The 15,376-nt window shown below is 37.6% G+C and overlaps 1 protein-coding gene across 1 annotated transcript in view; it reads left to right on the top strand.

The window, feature by feature from the left end:
• POC1B (POC1 centriolar protein B) overlaps positions 1-15,376 on the top strand; it is a 53,479-nt gene that overhangs the window by 21,631 nt on the left and 16,472 nt on the right. Inside the window, exon 10 of the mRNA XM_030469045.1 lies at positions 4,444-4,530. Within this exon, the coding sequence (XP_030324905.1) occupies positions 4,444-4,530 (87 nt within the window). The remainder of the gene's footprint in view (positions 1-4,443; positions 4,531-15,376) is intronic.

The following is a 15,376-nucleotide window of genomic DNA, read 5'->3' on the forward strand; positions in this document are numbered from 1 at the left end:
CATAATTAGAGCTGCTTCTTTGGTTCCTCCCCTAGTTCTCTCTTAAACAGTGATCTTATTTCCTTCCTCTCTCTTTGTTTAAATTATATATTTACGTTTCACTCCACTTTGTTCTTTAGAAATCTATCATTCCTTACATGAAAGGTTCTGTAGAAACCTTCCTTCAAATATTTTCTTGTCCTGTGGATCAAAATATTATAATTGTATCATTGAATAATGAAAAGAATGTCTTTTTACCAAGTAACTAAAGGAGAGCTTTGGAAAGGTGTTTTTGAAAACCTTTAGTACCTGGCAGTTCTCTCTTCCTTGGTTTTTAGTGTTCTGTGTTTTCATTCTTGCTTTTTAAAAATAAGTTTTCCCAAATATGTTTGAGTTTTGACAGCTATATCACCTTGTCAGGAAATATCAAGTTATTTACAACCTTTACACTTAGCTTAATTCCATTAACTTACTAACTTTTAGAGCAATATTAAACACAGATATTTGTGAGAAGGCTTTAGCTTCAGCCTTCTTGGCTTTATGCCCTTCTTTTTTCTTTAGACATTTTAACATTTTGCTATTTTTTACTTGTTGCTTAACAATTTATTTACCTCTTTATATGCGTGTATCTTTTATTATGGCCTATGAGAATTCCTGCCCTCCTAGTCAGTGTTTGCAATGCCCCTCATGCTCCCATTACCTCTGAAAAACAGTTGGTCACGTAAATGCAGCACAGACTTTCATTCCAGCTCCAGGATGTGACACTTACACATAAAAAGCACCTGATGTTCCTCTTTTGCAGAGTCCTGCAGATATGTTGTCCTGCTTTCTTATTAGTGTCTACATGTTGTATTTCAGGGAGACTTTAGGCTTAGCTGCCCATAGTGTGACTGACACTGAGATAATGTGTTAATTGTATTTAGTACAGGACTAACTGAAGGTCAGAAGCAAATGACCCTGGTTATACTGGGCACTAAACAAATGTAAGCTCTTTAGGAGAGTTGTCTGTTTAATCTAAACACACTGGTTATGTATACAGGAGAAAAAAGTAAAATCTGCAGTTCTTCTCTTCTTCCCTTTCACTCTGATAAAGTGATAAGCAATACTGTAATTCATTCAGCTTTTTTCTGTAGAGAAGAAACTGAAGAAGAAGGCCAGTTAAAATGATGTTACTTTCAGATGAGTGGGAAGTTATTACTTAGACCATGTTACCTGGGTTCGGTTCTGCTTCTTCCTCTTCTTTCCTCCAAGTCTGTTTGACAAAATTGGAAGAAAGCAAGACTTGAACCTCTACTCTACAAACTAAGGGAGAATATTAAGTTATCAGTTCTGGCTCTTTAGCAGAACGGGTTTTACTGATTGTGTCTGGGCAGCTCATTCTCAATTGATGCAACTATAATTAAAAGACAGAATGCCTACAAAAAAGAACTCATGAATTAAGAGTGACTTATTGAAACTGAATCCACTAAAGAGCTAAGCACTACTAGTCAAAAGGTGAACTAGCTTAAAAACAGACTTAAATCTTCTCTTCAGGAAGGTTTGTCATCTCTGATTTTTAAGGCCTGTAAACTGTGAGGATCAGTTTCCACTTGAATAATCGGGTAACTATTTAAATGTCTTTTTACCTTCTAGCTTACTAGTAAGCTTTCTTCATCTTCTTCCTCCCTCCCACCCCTCCATCCACAATTACTGAGGAATATTTACTTCTATTAGTTTTAACCTAAATTTCTGCATGAGTTATGTAAATCCAAATGAACTGAATGAAAATGCCTCAGGCAGTAGAAGATGCTATTTCCTGCCTTCCCTAGCTACGAATTCCAGTTTCAAGAACTCATTCGAACTACTCAACAAATGGATCTCTGATCTAAAAGTCTGTATGTCAATGTATAGACCCTGGCATCAGGGATTTTTGCTCGTGGAAGCAGCACTGAAGCTGTTACTGAGTGAATAGCTCTGGCTGAGTCAGAGTCTTGACAGCCTAGAGATGAAATGAATAGGCTCTTTTAGAATCTAAAATAAAATGACCCTTGTATCTAATAAGCTTTCACCAATTAAAATATAGCTCTCTCACTAGGCAAGTGTGGGGTTTTTCTTTTTTTTTTTTCCCCCCCCGCTTTAAAGCAAGATAGTTGGAATTAGCCAGGATGAGCCAGCAATGTGACCTTGTGGCCAAGGAGACCAATGGCATCCTGGGTTGCATTAAGAAGAGCACAGCCAAGTGGTCCAGGGAAGTTATCCTCCCACCCTGCTCTACCCCAAGGAGGCTGCATCTGGAGGACTGTGTGCAGTACTGTGTGCAGCTCTGGGCTCCCTGAATCAAGGGTAGGGAACTCCTGGAGACAGTACAGCAAAGCACTACGAAGGTGATTAGGGAACTCTGACAACTGTCATGAGAAAAGGCTGAGGGACTTGGTTTTTTTTTTTTCAGTCTGGAGAAGACTGAGAGGGGATCTTATCAGTGCTTACAATTAATTAATGCTTACACTGGGTAAGGTGTCAGGGGGATGGGCCCAGTCTTTTTCTGGGGTGCCCAGTGACAGAACAAGAGATACCGGGCACAAACAAATATAGAAAGTTCTATATAAACATGTAGAGGAACTTCACTTGGAAGGATCACTGGAACAGACTGCTCAGACAGGTGGTGGAGTTTTCATCTCTGGAGGCATTCAAAACCTGCCTGGTCACCACCCTGTGCAACCTACTCTTGGTAAGCCTGCTCTAGCCAGGGGGATTGGACTAGATGGTATCCAGAGATCCCTTCCAACCTCTAGCATTCTGGGATTTTGTAATTAATGTTGTTTTTTTTTAAAGCTGCTGATGGATAAGTGATAAAATGTTGAAGAGAGAAAAGTTTGTTTCTCTTTACTACACCAGACTTCTTGGTTATTTGAAAGTCTCATCTTTCTAGGAATTATATAAGTTCATATAACAATGGGAATAATACTTCCATATGCTTCATCACCTTGAGAGGGCAAAAGTATTAGGTTGTGATATACACCTGGGTAATAAAATGGAAGGGGAAAATATGGACACAGATTTTTATGGGGAGGATATTTTGATCATTACGTAAAACCACAGCAGAAATTAAAGTTTGAGAAAGCTGCTGCTTTTTATTTTCTTATGGTTTGTTAGTGCTTCCCTTTCAGAAAAAGACATTTTAAAAAATTGCTAAAGTTATAGATTAACTCCTATAACCAAGAATGAGTGAGTAATCCAACTGTGGTACTAAGATCTCAGAATTGCAGATGTTGTGATAACATATCTGATCAATCAGCATCTGACATTATCCTAGTATAAAGCAGTTTTTTCTGTGGCTAAGGAACAGTATGGCTTGTGTTTGGCTAATTAACTTATCACGGATTTCATTGTAACCTCCTACCTGTTTTCCAGAGCTGCGTTTTTCAAGTTATTTTGGTGATTGTAGTTGGCACATAAGAAGTAAGCAAGTCAACATCCTGTCTTTTGGTTGTGATAGGTGACTTGAGGAACTTGACTGTGAGCTGGGAAGTGATCAATCTGGGCAGCTAAGTGTGTGCTCACTTTCAGCTTTGGTGCCAATGGTGTCAGTGAGACAACTGGGGCTGAGGGACTTGGTGCTCCCCTCCCTGTGCATGTGCATTCCTATGGCTGCATCCACATTCATCCTAGCTCAAGCTAGGGACTTATAAGTGGTGTTGGTGGGACTTAGAGGAACAGTGTAACATAAAAACTGGAGTGCTGCATAGCTGTGTACGGAAACTTCCACAAGTTGAGGGCTACAGCTGTCCTTGTACTGTAACAAGCTAATTAAGCGTCATTGCCAGAAGGTAACTCTCAAGTCCAGAGTTATCTGAGGCAGTTCACTACTTCTGCCAGCACTAGTGGAAAGAGGAATAGGAAAGATAGCTTATATTTGCACCTACAAGTGATTGATGCTGGAAAGTAAAACTCACATATGACTTTCAAGAAGCCCCTATAGTTGTGCACATGCAAAAAATTAGAAAAGCACCTGCAAGTCATAGTTACAGAGTTGAAGTTCTAATACTTACCCCTGTTCAGTATTTCAGCAGCATCAAAGGCTACTTGGTTAATTGGATGGCTTCAGCCTTGGGCAAGTTTTGGGTTAGCCAGCTTAGAAAACTAGTATTTGTAACTTTGTTTTTATTCATTTGTTGTACAACTGAACTTCTTAATACTTCTCCTTCTTGCAGAGGAATCCCCAGAGTTAGTTCTGGGTGATGGGTACTTAGGAAGTATGAACTGTATTTCTGTAATAAATGCATATTTGGATTCTCTTTCTGTATTATAGGACTGTGTTTTACATGTTTGTAGGGTGACATCTACCTTTATTTTTTAAAACTTTTGGAGCCTGTTTCTAGTCCTTAGTGAATAGTGGTGCCTTAATGTAGCAAGTGGTCTATTTCAGTCTTATTTCCCATTCTCTACTGGTGCTGAAATAATGATGCTATAATTAATTTTCAACAGGTCAACCCTGCCTTTGATGTGACTAACACACAAACACTTGACCCACCTGTCATAGAGATTAGTAGCTCTCCATCCTTCAGTACTCTGGTAAGTTGTTTTCTGAGGGTGGGGGTTGGCTCTGGGGGGGAAGGTCAGGTGTCAAACTAGCATGTTATCAAAAATATGCTTTCTGTCTGTACAAATGAATTACCTTTTTAACAATTGTTACCTGCTCAGAGCTCAGTATACTAGTTTCTCAACTCAAGCCTTCTTTCACAGTTCCCAAAGCTAACCAGAAGATGGTGTAATAGCAAAGCTTTCATGTTATGCTCGAAATTTTGCCCATATACTAAGCAGGACTTCTAATTATAAGGCCATACTAATTATATATAAATATTAAAAATTGTAGCTTGTTCTAAATAACTTTTTGTAACTTTTTGGTCTTTACCCACAAATAATGGGAAACCTGAAGAATAGATCTCTCGTTAATGAAATTAAAAAAGCAATGTTTTCATTTTTCTCCTTTTAAGGCATCTAGTAGGTCTCTAGAATTAAAAAAAAAAAGTAACACATTCTAAGAGAGAATCATAGATCCTCCTAGTGTTAGGTTTTCATATGACATTGGAATGGCATGTGGGAGGAAAGGAAGGCAATGTTTTAACGGTAGTTTCGTAGGAGTAGAAATATGCTCTCATGGTATGAGATCTAAAAGATGTACTGTTCTAGAATTAGGTTAAAATGAGAATTTCTCTTTTTGCTCTGAATCTGTTCCTGTGAAGGAATGAATTGTTTTCGGAGCAATTTTAGTTGCCATAACAAGAGTTTGTGTGGTTGCAGAATTAATACATATGAACAGGCAGCACTTGTGGTTTCTGTGGTTTTCTTTTGTTCTGAGTGCTTTATGAAAAGGTAAGTTGTGAAGATACTTTATGAAATTCTTTACGATCATTTATTGGAGATCATGATACAGAGGTTGATGTCAAAGAGAAACCTTTTCTTCAAAACAAATAATGATATAATCATGTATTGAGATGTGATAATTTCATATATTTTAAGGTTTAGCAGTCATGTTGTGTTTCACAATGGAAATGTTTTTTTAAAGATAACTTCTGTCAAAAGGAATTTGCAGACTTCCAGAAATCTCTTTAGTAGGCTTGACAGATACTGGATTGTGGTGGATATAATTATTGGCTACCTATCAGTTTAATGTACTCTATTCATTACTTCTTGATCTTTATACTGATCCCAGAATTCAAACGTGTGGTTGCACTGTAATTCTTTGTTACATACCTTTAAATATGCCAATCACTTAAACTCCTTCACTGATCCTTTTGATATGAGAACAGTTTATAGTTTTATGCCCAGAACTCATAATAAGTTGACCCTCTAGAAACAGCATCCTTTTGATTGCTGGCTTCTGGCTTTACAGTCATCTTTTTTACATAAACGTTCATGACTTTTGATTGTGTCAGTTATCATTTTTTTTTTTTTCCCCCCATAATCTTGATTTTCTGTTCACTATCAATTCTCACCTTTCTGGATCTCAGTATTCACTGTCTACATCTTTTTTTTTTTTTTTTTTCCATCTAGCATCATTACTATATCCTTTTTACTTGGACTACAGCTTTAAGGACAGCAGCTCTGTCCAACACACCACTATTGACACATATCCAGAAACCATTCATATGTTTTCTCTGCCACTAGCATCCTTCTTCTCCCGTAGTAAGTAATATTTACCATAACTTTGCAAACATATTTGGTCCTCCCTACTTTCTAATGCCAACTCATCTTTTAGTGTCATCATCCTGTCTGCTGCATTAACAGCTTCTGGTTTTTGTGGAATTATCATCTGTTTCTTAATCAGGCCATCTATCCAGTCTCTTTGTGTCTTCAGATAATTCTGTATCTCAGTGACTTGAACCTTTTTATCTTAAGATGGCTCAATTGCTCTAATGTACAGAGGCCATATGTGTACTTATGGTCTTTTAATCCTCTTCTAACCTGATGTTACCAAACTCTAGTCTAATTCATCCTCATCCCTCTCTCTGATTCCAACCCCTCTGGGTTGCTTTTTTTCTACTGGTTACCAGAGACAATATAACTGTACACTATTTTCTTGTGCTTTGCTTTTTTGTTTATTTTCTTCTCTTGCAAACTTCTCAAGACCCATCTTAAGGGTGCTTATGGCTTTTCAGTCCTGCTTCTACTGGAATAATGCTGTTCAAATGACTGAAATTCATTAATCAGGTTCCCAGCTTAATTTACAAGTATCCTGCGTATAACTACTTACTCTTATTGAAGTGTTTTGCTCTACCTTAAGCAGTTCTTCTGCACTTTTGATATGTTTTGAGAGAAAAATGCACTCTGCACTTACTTATCTTTAATGGTTCTTCTTCATGACTTCATCATGCATGTGACACAGCAGGGCCCTACGGTTTATTTACAAAACATGCTGGCAGGTCCCTGGACCACTAGTAGTAGCTAATCAACATATTTAATTTTTCTGCTGAAGAAAAGTACAGTCTTTCTTGGATCACTGTCTCAACTATTTAAAGACCAGCTTCTCTAGGACAAGTAGCAACACTGAATCTTTTGTAGGATCTATGCTAAGTACCCTGAAGTTTCTTTAAATATTTTCAGAGAGATTGAAAGTCCATACAAAACCTTGTAATGTATTGTTGAATGACTTTTAAAATTCCTAACAGTAAGCAGCTCCCTTAGACCTCAAGCTACTTTAGGAAATAGGAGCAAGTGTTCCCCCTGTTAAAACCCTCTTCTCCAGCTATTAGAACTGTATCCTGTCCTACTGGTGATAAGAAATGTGCTCTTACTTCCCCTATGACAACCTGTTGTAGATCTAAGATGTATTCCATCTAACTTCCCCTTAAAGCAAGGCCGACCTTGATCAGGTTCTCAACGGCCTTGGCCAGCTCATTTATTACTATGTGTAAGAATGGAGATTCCACCACCTCTCTGGGCAGCTTGCTCTAGTGCTTGACTGGTGAAAATCTTAATTTTTTTTTTCATAACATGCAGCTAGAATTTCTTGTCTTCCAATATGTCTATTGCCTCTAATTGTATCACAGTGGTCACTAATAAGTGCCTGCCTCTGTCTTTTCTCTATCCACCCATTAGATATTTGAGATGTCAGTAAAATCTCCATCTATCTTTCCTTCTTAGGGCTGAACAGGCTTGTTCTCTGCCTTTTCTTGTGTATCATGTGTTCCAGCCCCCTCACCAGCTTTCTCACCCTCTGCTGGACTTGCTCCAGGATGTCAATGTCTGTCTTGTATTGAGAAGCCTAAAATGAGACACACAGCTCCAGATAATTAATGTGCAGCTAAGTATCACTATCATATATTCTTGACAATAGTCTGCCTGTAGGAGATTTGAAAAACAAATAAAAAAATGTAACACGTTTACTTCCTTATTGTGAATTTAAAATAGATATTTTCTTAGCACTTCGTTTATATTTTGATCTTTATCTGTATGAGAAAATACTGATATTATCTCTTCTTTCCACTCCTCTTCTTTTCAAGGAATTTGAATTTGTTGCTTCAACAAAGCCAGCAATCTATAAGAAGTCCCACACTTTAAGTGCCTACTTATATATTTTAAATTTACTTGTATTTTCTTGCTTCAAGAAAAGCTTCAAGCTTGAGGCCAAGATATGCAGGTATGAATGTTTTCATAGGGATTTTGCTAAAAAACAATTAAATAATTAAGCTTCCTGACCTCTAAACACCTTATCTTTTCAGCTTATTTTCTAACTTAAAGGTGTGAGGCCATTTTTTTTTTTTAACTTGGTGAAAAGCCTTTTTTCATCTAAGATTCATACTGATGCAACTTCCTTTGTAAACTTAGCGAGGGGAATGTGGTCATTGTGTCATTGGAAAACCTTCACTGTAATCTTCCAGTATGGAGATGCTTTCTTTTAGACTAAAATTACAAAAACATTAAGAATTCCCATCTGCATAATTGTCAGGAAAGTAGCTTTGAATTTGATGATTCATTTATTCATTCATGTCTACTGTGTGTTACTGAAACCGATATAAAAACAAGTTATATATTCTTAACTAACTGATATTTGCATAAAGCCCCAACTTTTCCGAAGGTAAGAGCCTTCATGTGTTGCAGTTATTAAAAACGAGGTGTTTTCTAGCCTTTTACATTCTGAAAATGTTCACTGAATTGGAGTCAAGGTTTGGGGTCTTGAGGTGGTTCTTTTTCCTTTCTATCTCACTGAAAACTCTGAAAGCATTAATATTCTCCATGTATCAAGCAGCTTAATATTGCCTTTGGTTTTGGAACTATGGAAAAGGAAAAATTGGAAGTCTTGTTTCCCTTTGGGACTATTTCTTCTTGTTGCATCCTCTGATTTTACTTCAAGTTTTGAGGGAGGATGGGTTTATTCAAGTCTGTAAGGCAATCTATCTGTAACCTCCTGTCCCTGATAAGCTCTTGGGAACAAGGGAAAGTTGATGATGTCTTGGTAGTTTTTACTGACAGCAGCAGGAAATCACTGTAGAAGCTCTCTAATGTTCCATCCTCTGACCTTGCTCATGTAAACAGGATTTGGAAGAAGCAAAGCAAAGTACTGTAATCTGGAAGTCAGAATGTTTGCACTGGCTGGGAGATGTTTGCTGTTCTTTCTCTTCCAGTGCTAGTTAGCACTGAAAACAAGACACGTTTATTGTTCATTTAGAGTACAATTTCTGCAAAGTTAAGACTGGATTAATTATTGGAAGGGGAAAGATGGGGATTGTTCCTGTTTGGAATGAAAGGAACTATTTTAAAATAGAAAGCAACCAAATAAATTCCACTCCTCCAACTTATAAAAGATGTGAAAGCATATAAAATCATGCACCACGCTTATTCCTCAAGGTAAGTCATTAATTTATTAATACTGCATTTGCAGTAGGTGTCTTGATACAAAAAGCAGAAGTTCCTGTTCTCTCAGTTTATCGTGTTTACATTGCATCCTCACTTTACTTCAGGGTTTAGGTATTTTTGACACATTTTTTCCTGACCTTATTTTAAGTGCAACCAAAAAAAGCCCAAAACCCAACTTAAAACCCACCCCATATATTTTACAAAGACAGCAATTATGAATGCAAAATTTGAATCTATTCTCCCATCTCTGTGTACCTGAAGGATCAACACAACTATTCTTCCTCATGATACCTTGGAATAATGTCTCTTCCTTGCATAACCTAATAGTACTCCACAATCCTGTTTAAGAAGATGACAAAAGAAATTTTCTCTTAAAAGCTAAAAACATTACATATTTTCCTTACCATGCAGCTTCAAATTTATTCTGATTTTCATCTGTTCCTGGCTCCAGCATTACATGGAAATAAACACCCATTGTCTTCAGTGAGGCTAAGGGGAGGGGAAAAGGAATAAAGGAAAGAATAGGAATTTAATACATAGATCATCTCTTCTGAGGCCTGAGGGCAATTCAGAAGGGAACAAACAGTATGTGCAAAACTGAAATTGTACTTCACTGTGTACAGCAGTTGCCCTTACTGCTTGTTACAGTTCATCAAAAAGCACAACAGCCTTCTTTCTGTACTTCATGGATATCAAGTCTTTTTGGACTTTTTGGACATTGAACCTTTTGCTTGAAGTTTGATCATTGCATGGTATTTATACATTTTTCTCTACCAAAGGAACATTCTGGCACTACCCTTTTGAAAGGAAGACTGGAATCACTGACCTGTAAGAAAAGGAGAAAAATGTTCTGCTTGTGTTCCTTGTCCAAATGTCAGTTGCCAATTAGACTGAGCTCTGCACTGAAGAGTGATCCCACCAGTAGAAGGGCTTTGATAAAAATTGACAATTTCAAGCCTCTCCCATCACCTTATATTCCTTGCTCACAGAAAAGCCATTCCCTGGAGTTTTTCATGTATTGCCATTTGCAGTCCAAGTAAATGCATATTCTATTGAATTGTCAACTCTGTGAACTTTACTCCACAATCACAAAATTAAATTAAGGAACAATGTGAAGGGATCCTGTTTCTCCAGAGTTTTGAGGCAAAACTCTCTACGCCTTTTTCACAGGTGAACCTACCAAAAGCTCTCAAACAGGCTTTGAATCTCTGATTCTAGCTCTTACAAAAACACAGAGTAAATGTTGTATACAGGGGAATTCAGAAGTGTTCAGTGTAGCAGAATAGAAATGAGGACTTGTAAATTCTGTTTTTGTGTTTTTGCAAATGAATTCTTCTCTATCCAGTCTTTCTCTTAGACAAGCAATTCTTAGTGTCCTCCTGGCATACAGCACAGTCCAGATGTACCTTTCAGCTGTGGACACTATGCAGGTACTGGGTGTAGGGCTGAGGGAAGAGGATGGGCTGACTTCTCCCCACAGCTCTGCAGCTAAATATATTCAGCTGTTCTCAGGGAAGGCAAATCTCTCATCCCTCCCTGCGCTACACCTAATCCATCTGGAACAACCCTTAAGCAATAGAAACAACCTTTTCCCAGCTAGGGGTTTTCCAAAGAAGGTATGTTGTGTACGAACAAAATGGCTCATCTTCTGTCACAAGTGCCAAAGAGATGACCTGTTTGGCATATTGAACGATGATTTTTCTAAACTTGCATTTTTAGTCTCTGTGGAGGCACAGGCATGTTTAAAAAAGATTTGTGTACTTAATCTTAGAAGCAATATGCTTCAATGCCACTAGCATCAAATAACACTTAAAGATCAGATACATGAAGGTGAACTCAACATTTGTAATAAAAGAGGAATATGATCCAAATGGCCCTTGTGTTTTGCAGTGATGCAATTCTAACACAGCATGTAACTGCTAGTTTACAAGGAGAGAACAGGAAATGTGTTGTGTTGCTACATAATTAGGTAATAATACATGTCTTGGTGTTCCTTAATAGGCTTCATTATATTCTTTCAGTGAACTGGAACTTAAGAGAAAGTCAAGTTTTCACTGGAGACAGAGTTCTGAATCTGAGCACTAGAGAGTGCAAGGATATATTTCCTATGCTATTTTTAGCCTACTTTCCTAAGGAAATATACCTTGTGAGACTATTTGTCTGTCTCTGTCCAATTGCTTTTATATCAAATAGTTGGTGGGTTATTATTTTGGTTGGCTGGTTGTGTGGGGACTTTTTGGTTAGTTGGTTGATTTATTTTTATTTTTTTTTAATTTTTTAACCAAGTTGGGAAATTAGCAGTTTGTAGAATAAGAAAACATATTAGTGATACCACTAAGAAAAAAGCCAGTAGGATGTGAGACTGAGTTCTCTGTTACTGGACTAGGTACAGACTAGCTACTGGTGACCTGCCCTGTAAGAATGTAACAGCACATAGGAAGGGAGCTTGAGTTACTGTCAGACAGGAAGCTCAAGAGGGGGATCTACAGCAGCTTCCAGTACTCCATGTAAAAGATTAAGCTTCAATATTTAAGCCAGTTTGCCTAATTATATTGCTGTTAACAGATGCTGTTGCTGGACTGTTGCTACTGTTTTGTAAGGTAACTGGCTTGCTGTAGATTACTTTTAGAACTCGCAATACTTTATGCAGGGTCTTATGCTCATAGCAACAGTGCAATGCTTGAGAATGCTTTTCAAGCTGCTCCATGTCTGTATATTGTTTCTTTAGCAAATCAGCACATTTCGGGGAACTTGAGGGATGGAAGTTCCAGGTATTATTTCTGTTTCAACTTCCTGAGATACTGTATGTGTACACTCTGACCTTGTCTGCCCAAGCAGTGTTTTTCCCTGCTTTGGCTGGGAACCGAAGCTGTCTTCACAGTTCCCACAGCTGATTCTACGGCATGCAGAAAATGCCCGACAGCTCTCAGCCCACACATCCAATAACAACTGGTTCCTTCCTCTTCCTGGGGAAGAGTAACATCCTCTGAGAAGAAGTGTCCCCTGAGGAATGCAGGAACAGCAGCAAGCCTTTCACACAGGAAATTACTACTATAGCACTTGTAGAAAAGTGTTTCTGTCACTTGGATTGTCGGTCTGTAATGAGCTTCCTGCTGACCTAGATGATGATTTACTACAGATCCAAATGCCATTTGTGAGTCATTTTGCTTAATGGAAGTTAATGAAGTTAGCATTCAGCAGCTCTGTTACTCTGTAAGCACCAGTTTTATTTTTTTTTTTCCTGCAGTAGCACAAGTTAAGTTTTGCACTTTTATAGTATTCACAGGACTTTAATAAATTTGAGATTGCACATTTTGTGGGACTGAGAGACAAGGGAATGTATAGTTATAGTGTGTGACTCTTTTAGAGAAGGTTGCAAGATTTTTATTTAAGTTGGATAATAAAGCTGAGTTTACAGATCAAGCATGTTAGAAAACATGCTAAACCTAAAATAATGTCCTTGAATTAGTCTTTGTTCCTAAATACTACTGGAGTCTAAGTATGGCTCAGCATGCTTGCAGTTGTGTAGTAGAACTTGGGATATAAAATTATATAAATATATATGTATGTATATATGTATAACCAACATGCCATTCAAAATGGTTAATGCAAGTTTGTTACAAAACACTTCAATACTGTCTAATTTTGTTCATATTTTTCCTAAGGGACAGTACTTGGAAAACTGCTAGCAAATTCTATATCTCACTTAGATTACAGCGATATCTGAACCTAGGGGGTCCTTTCTGCCTAAAAGTTTGTGTTTTCCAAATATATAAATTGTTCTAATTCAACAAAATCTCCTTGCAATCCTTTGTTGCCTTACCATCTAGTTTGCTGTAAGAGATGCAGTTGCTTGCTTTGTGTGAGTTAATGGAAGCACTGAGATTAAAAAAAATACATAGGTTGCTTAAAAGATGATTGAGAGATGGAGACTTTTCAAATAAAGTGCAGCAGTAAGGGCAAAAATATTCCTTTGCAGATAGAAGTCTGATATAGAAAGTGTCTGAAAGAATTTTGCCTTGTATCTTCCACCAAAATAGTTTTGGGGTCAAAAACTAGGTAGGACAATGCTAAAGGATGAGTTCACAATCATTTTAACTTAATGACTGGTTTTTTCTGATTAGTTCCATCCAATTCAGTTCCGTGATCTGCTCAGCTATCCAAACACTAATAGAAGCACAAAGGAAATGAGAAAAAATTGAGGTAGTTAAGTGGGCTGTTAGTGCTGGCTGTAACCTAACTGAGGCTGGCTGATGTCCATGGAGCTGTGTGTCCAATGTGGTTGTGCTATATAGCACATATAGATATTACACCTGTGTAACACAGGTATGTTACATGCCTGACACATCTGAACATCATCTTTCTTAAGGTGCAATGTAAAGATACAAGTGCAGGAGGTGGTAGCAATGCTTTTCTTCTGTTCAGGCAGTAGGTGTGTTGTAGCCAGTTATTTTTCCAGTCTAAAAGGATTCAGCTTGCTTTCTTCTGTCTGTATGGCTGCAACCTAAACAGCAGGTGACTGAGAGAGGCTGAATGGAGGCAGATCCATCCTTCATGCTCGAATTTGAAGCACTGCAAAAGCTGAATGTATATGGTCTCAGAGGAAAGCAAGTGAGAAGCAATCCATGGGTACTGATTATGTTGTTCTTCTGGAAAAGGAACAGTGGATTTCATTGCCCATATGCATTTTGCAATAAATAGTATTGGGGGTGGATGGGGAAAGTAGGAGCTGTGTGACTGACACCCTAAGTGGAGATATGTGGCATCATTGGTCTGTTTTTTGTGGGGTTTTTTGTTGTTATTGTTGGTTTTGGTTGTGGTTTTTGTTTTGGTTTCGGTTGGTGTTTTCTTTTGTTTTGTTTTTTTGTACCTCTGATCCTTTGTTTTTATTTTATTTATTTTTTTCTTGTATTCCCTCATAGCACTGGTTGTACCAGCTTGGGTCTGTGCAAGGGAGGGAGGGATAGACAGATGCTTTCCTGTGGGGTGTCAAGTGTATGGAGACTGTACTTCCTGAGTGCCAAGGTGTCAGTTCCTCACTGCACATCAGTTACCTGAAGCAGGACCATTTCAATGCAACTCTGAGTTGGCTACTGCAGTATTTTTATTTGTAAAGGAAGACTCCTTTCTTGACAGAGAGATTTAAGAGAATTAGTTACTTTATCCTTAACCTATTCTTAGATTAACGATTATCAGATGTTCTTCACTGAAAAGATTACTCTTCCAAGACATGATTCAATCTTAAAAGTGTTACTTCATTCCTCACATATTTCTTAGGATTTTTGTGTCCGTACTTCCAGTTTTTGCCAGTGAAGTGGAACAGTACAATACTACCTCTTGCTCAGTACTTTCAGCTAGTTATAAATGCATGTAGGAAGTTACTGTAATTCTTCACTCAATATCCTTATCATATCAAAGTTTTATCATTCTATTCACTTACGTGTTATGCCATTGTAATTCTTTTCAATGCCTCTGTTTGCTATAGTGCGTTGCTCTAGGGTGTTTTCATCTAAGAGACCTAACGTGTACATAAAGTGCATTTGGACAGCTGAATGAAGTCAGATTGACAATTAAACCTGCCTATTTTACTAGTTTCCAGTATACCTTTTTGTGTCATCTGTAAACTTAATCTCTTGATCTTCCAGATCACTGGTACATTTTACATAGAACCAAAACAAGAACAGATTTCAGTGGAATCACTAAGACCAGCATAGTTCTGTACTAACCTTCTGATTTAGTTTTTTTTTAAGAAGCACTAGCTAGACAATTGACTTCATACCGCATTAGAACCTAAAATGCATTAATTGAAATTGTAGCCTGTATGCTATTGATCTTAAAAAAACAAAAAAGCAAAAGACAAACAAACAAAAATCACCGAACAAAAAAAGGACTTGTAGCAGGAACAGTTTGACTAAATATTTCACTAGAGAGGCCTCCATTTTGATAGACCATTTCTTTTCTTTCTTAAACAGTATTATTTGCTTGACATTATGCCTTAAATTTTTACTGCCTATGCCTTATATCAACTTTTCAGTGTTTGTTCCTGACACAGTTCTCAAGC

Source organism: Calypte anna, chromosome 1, assembly GCF_003957555.1.
Source record: "Calypte anna isolate BGI_N300 chromosome 1, bCalAnn1_v1.p, whole genome shotgun sequence".
NCBI lineage: Eukaryota > Metazoa > Chordata > Aves > Apodiformes > Trochilidae > Calypte > Calypte anna.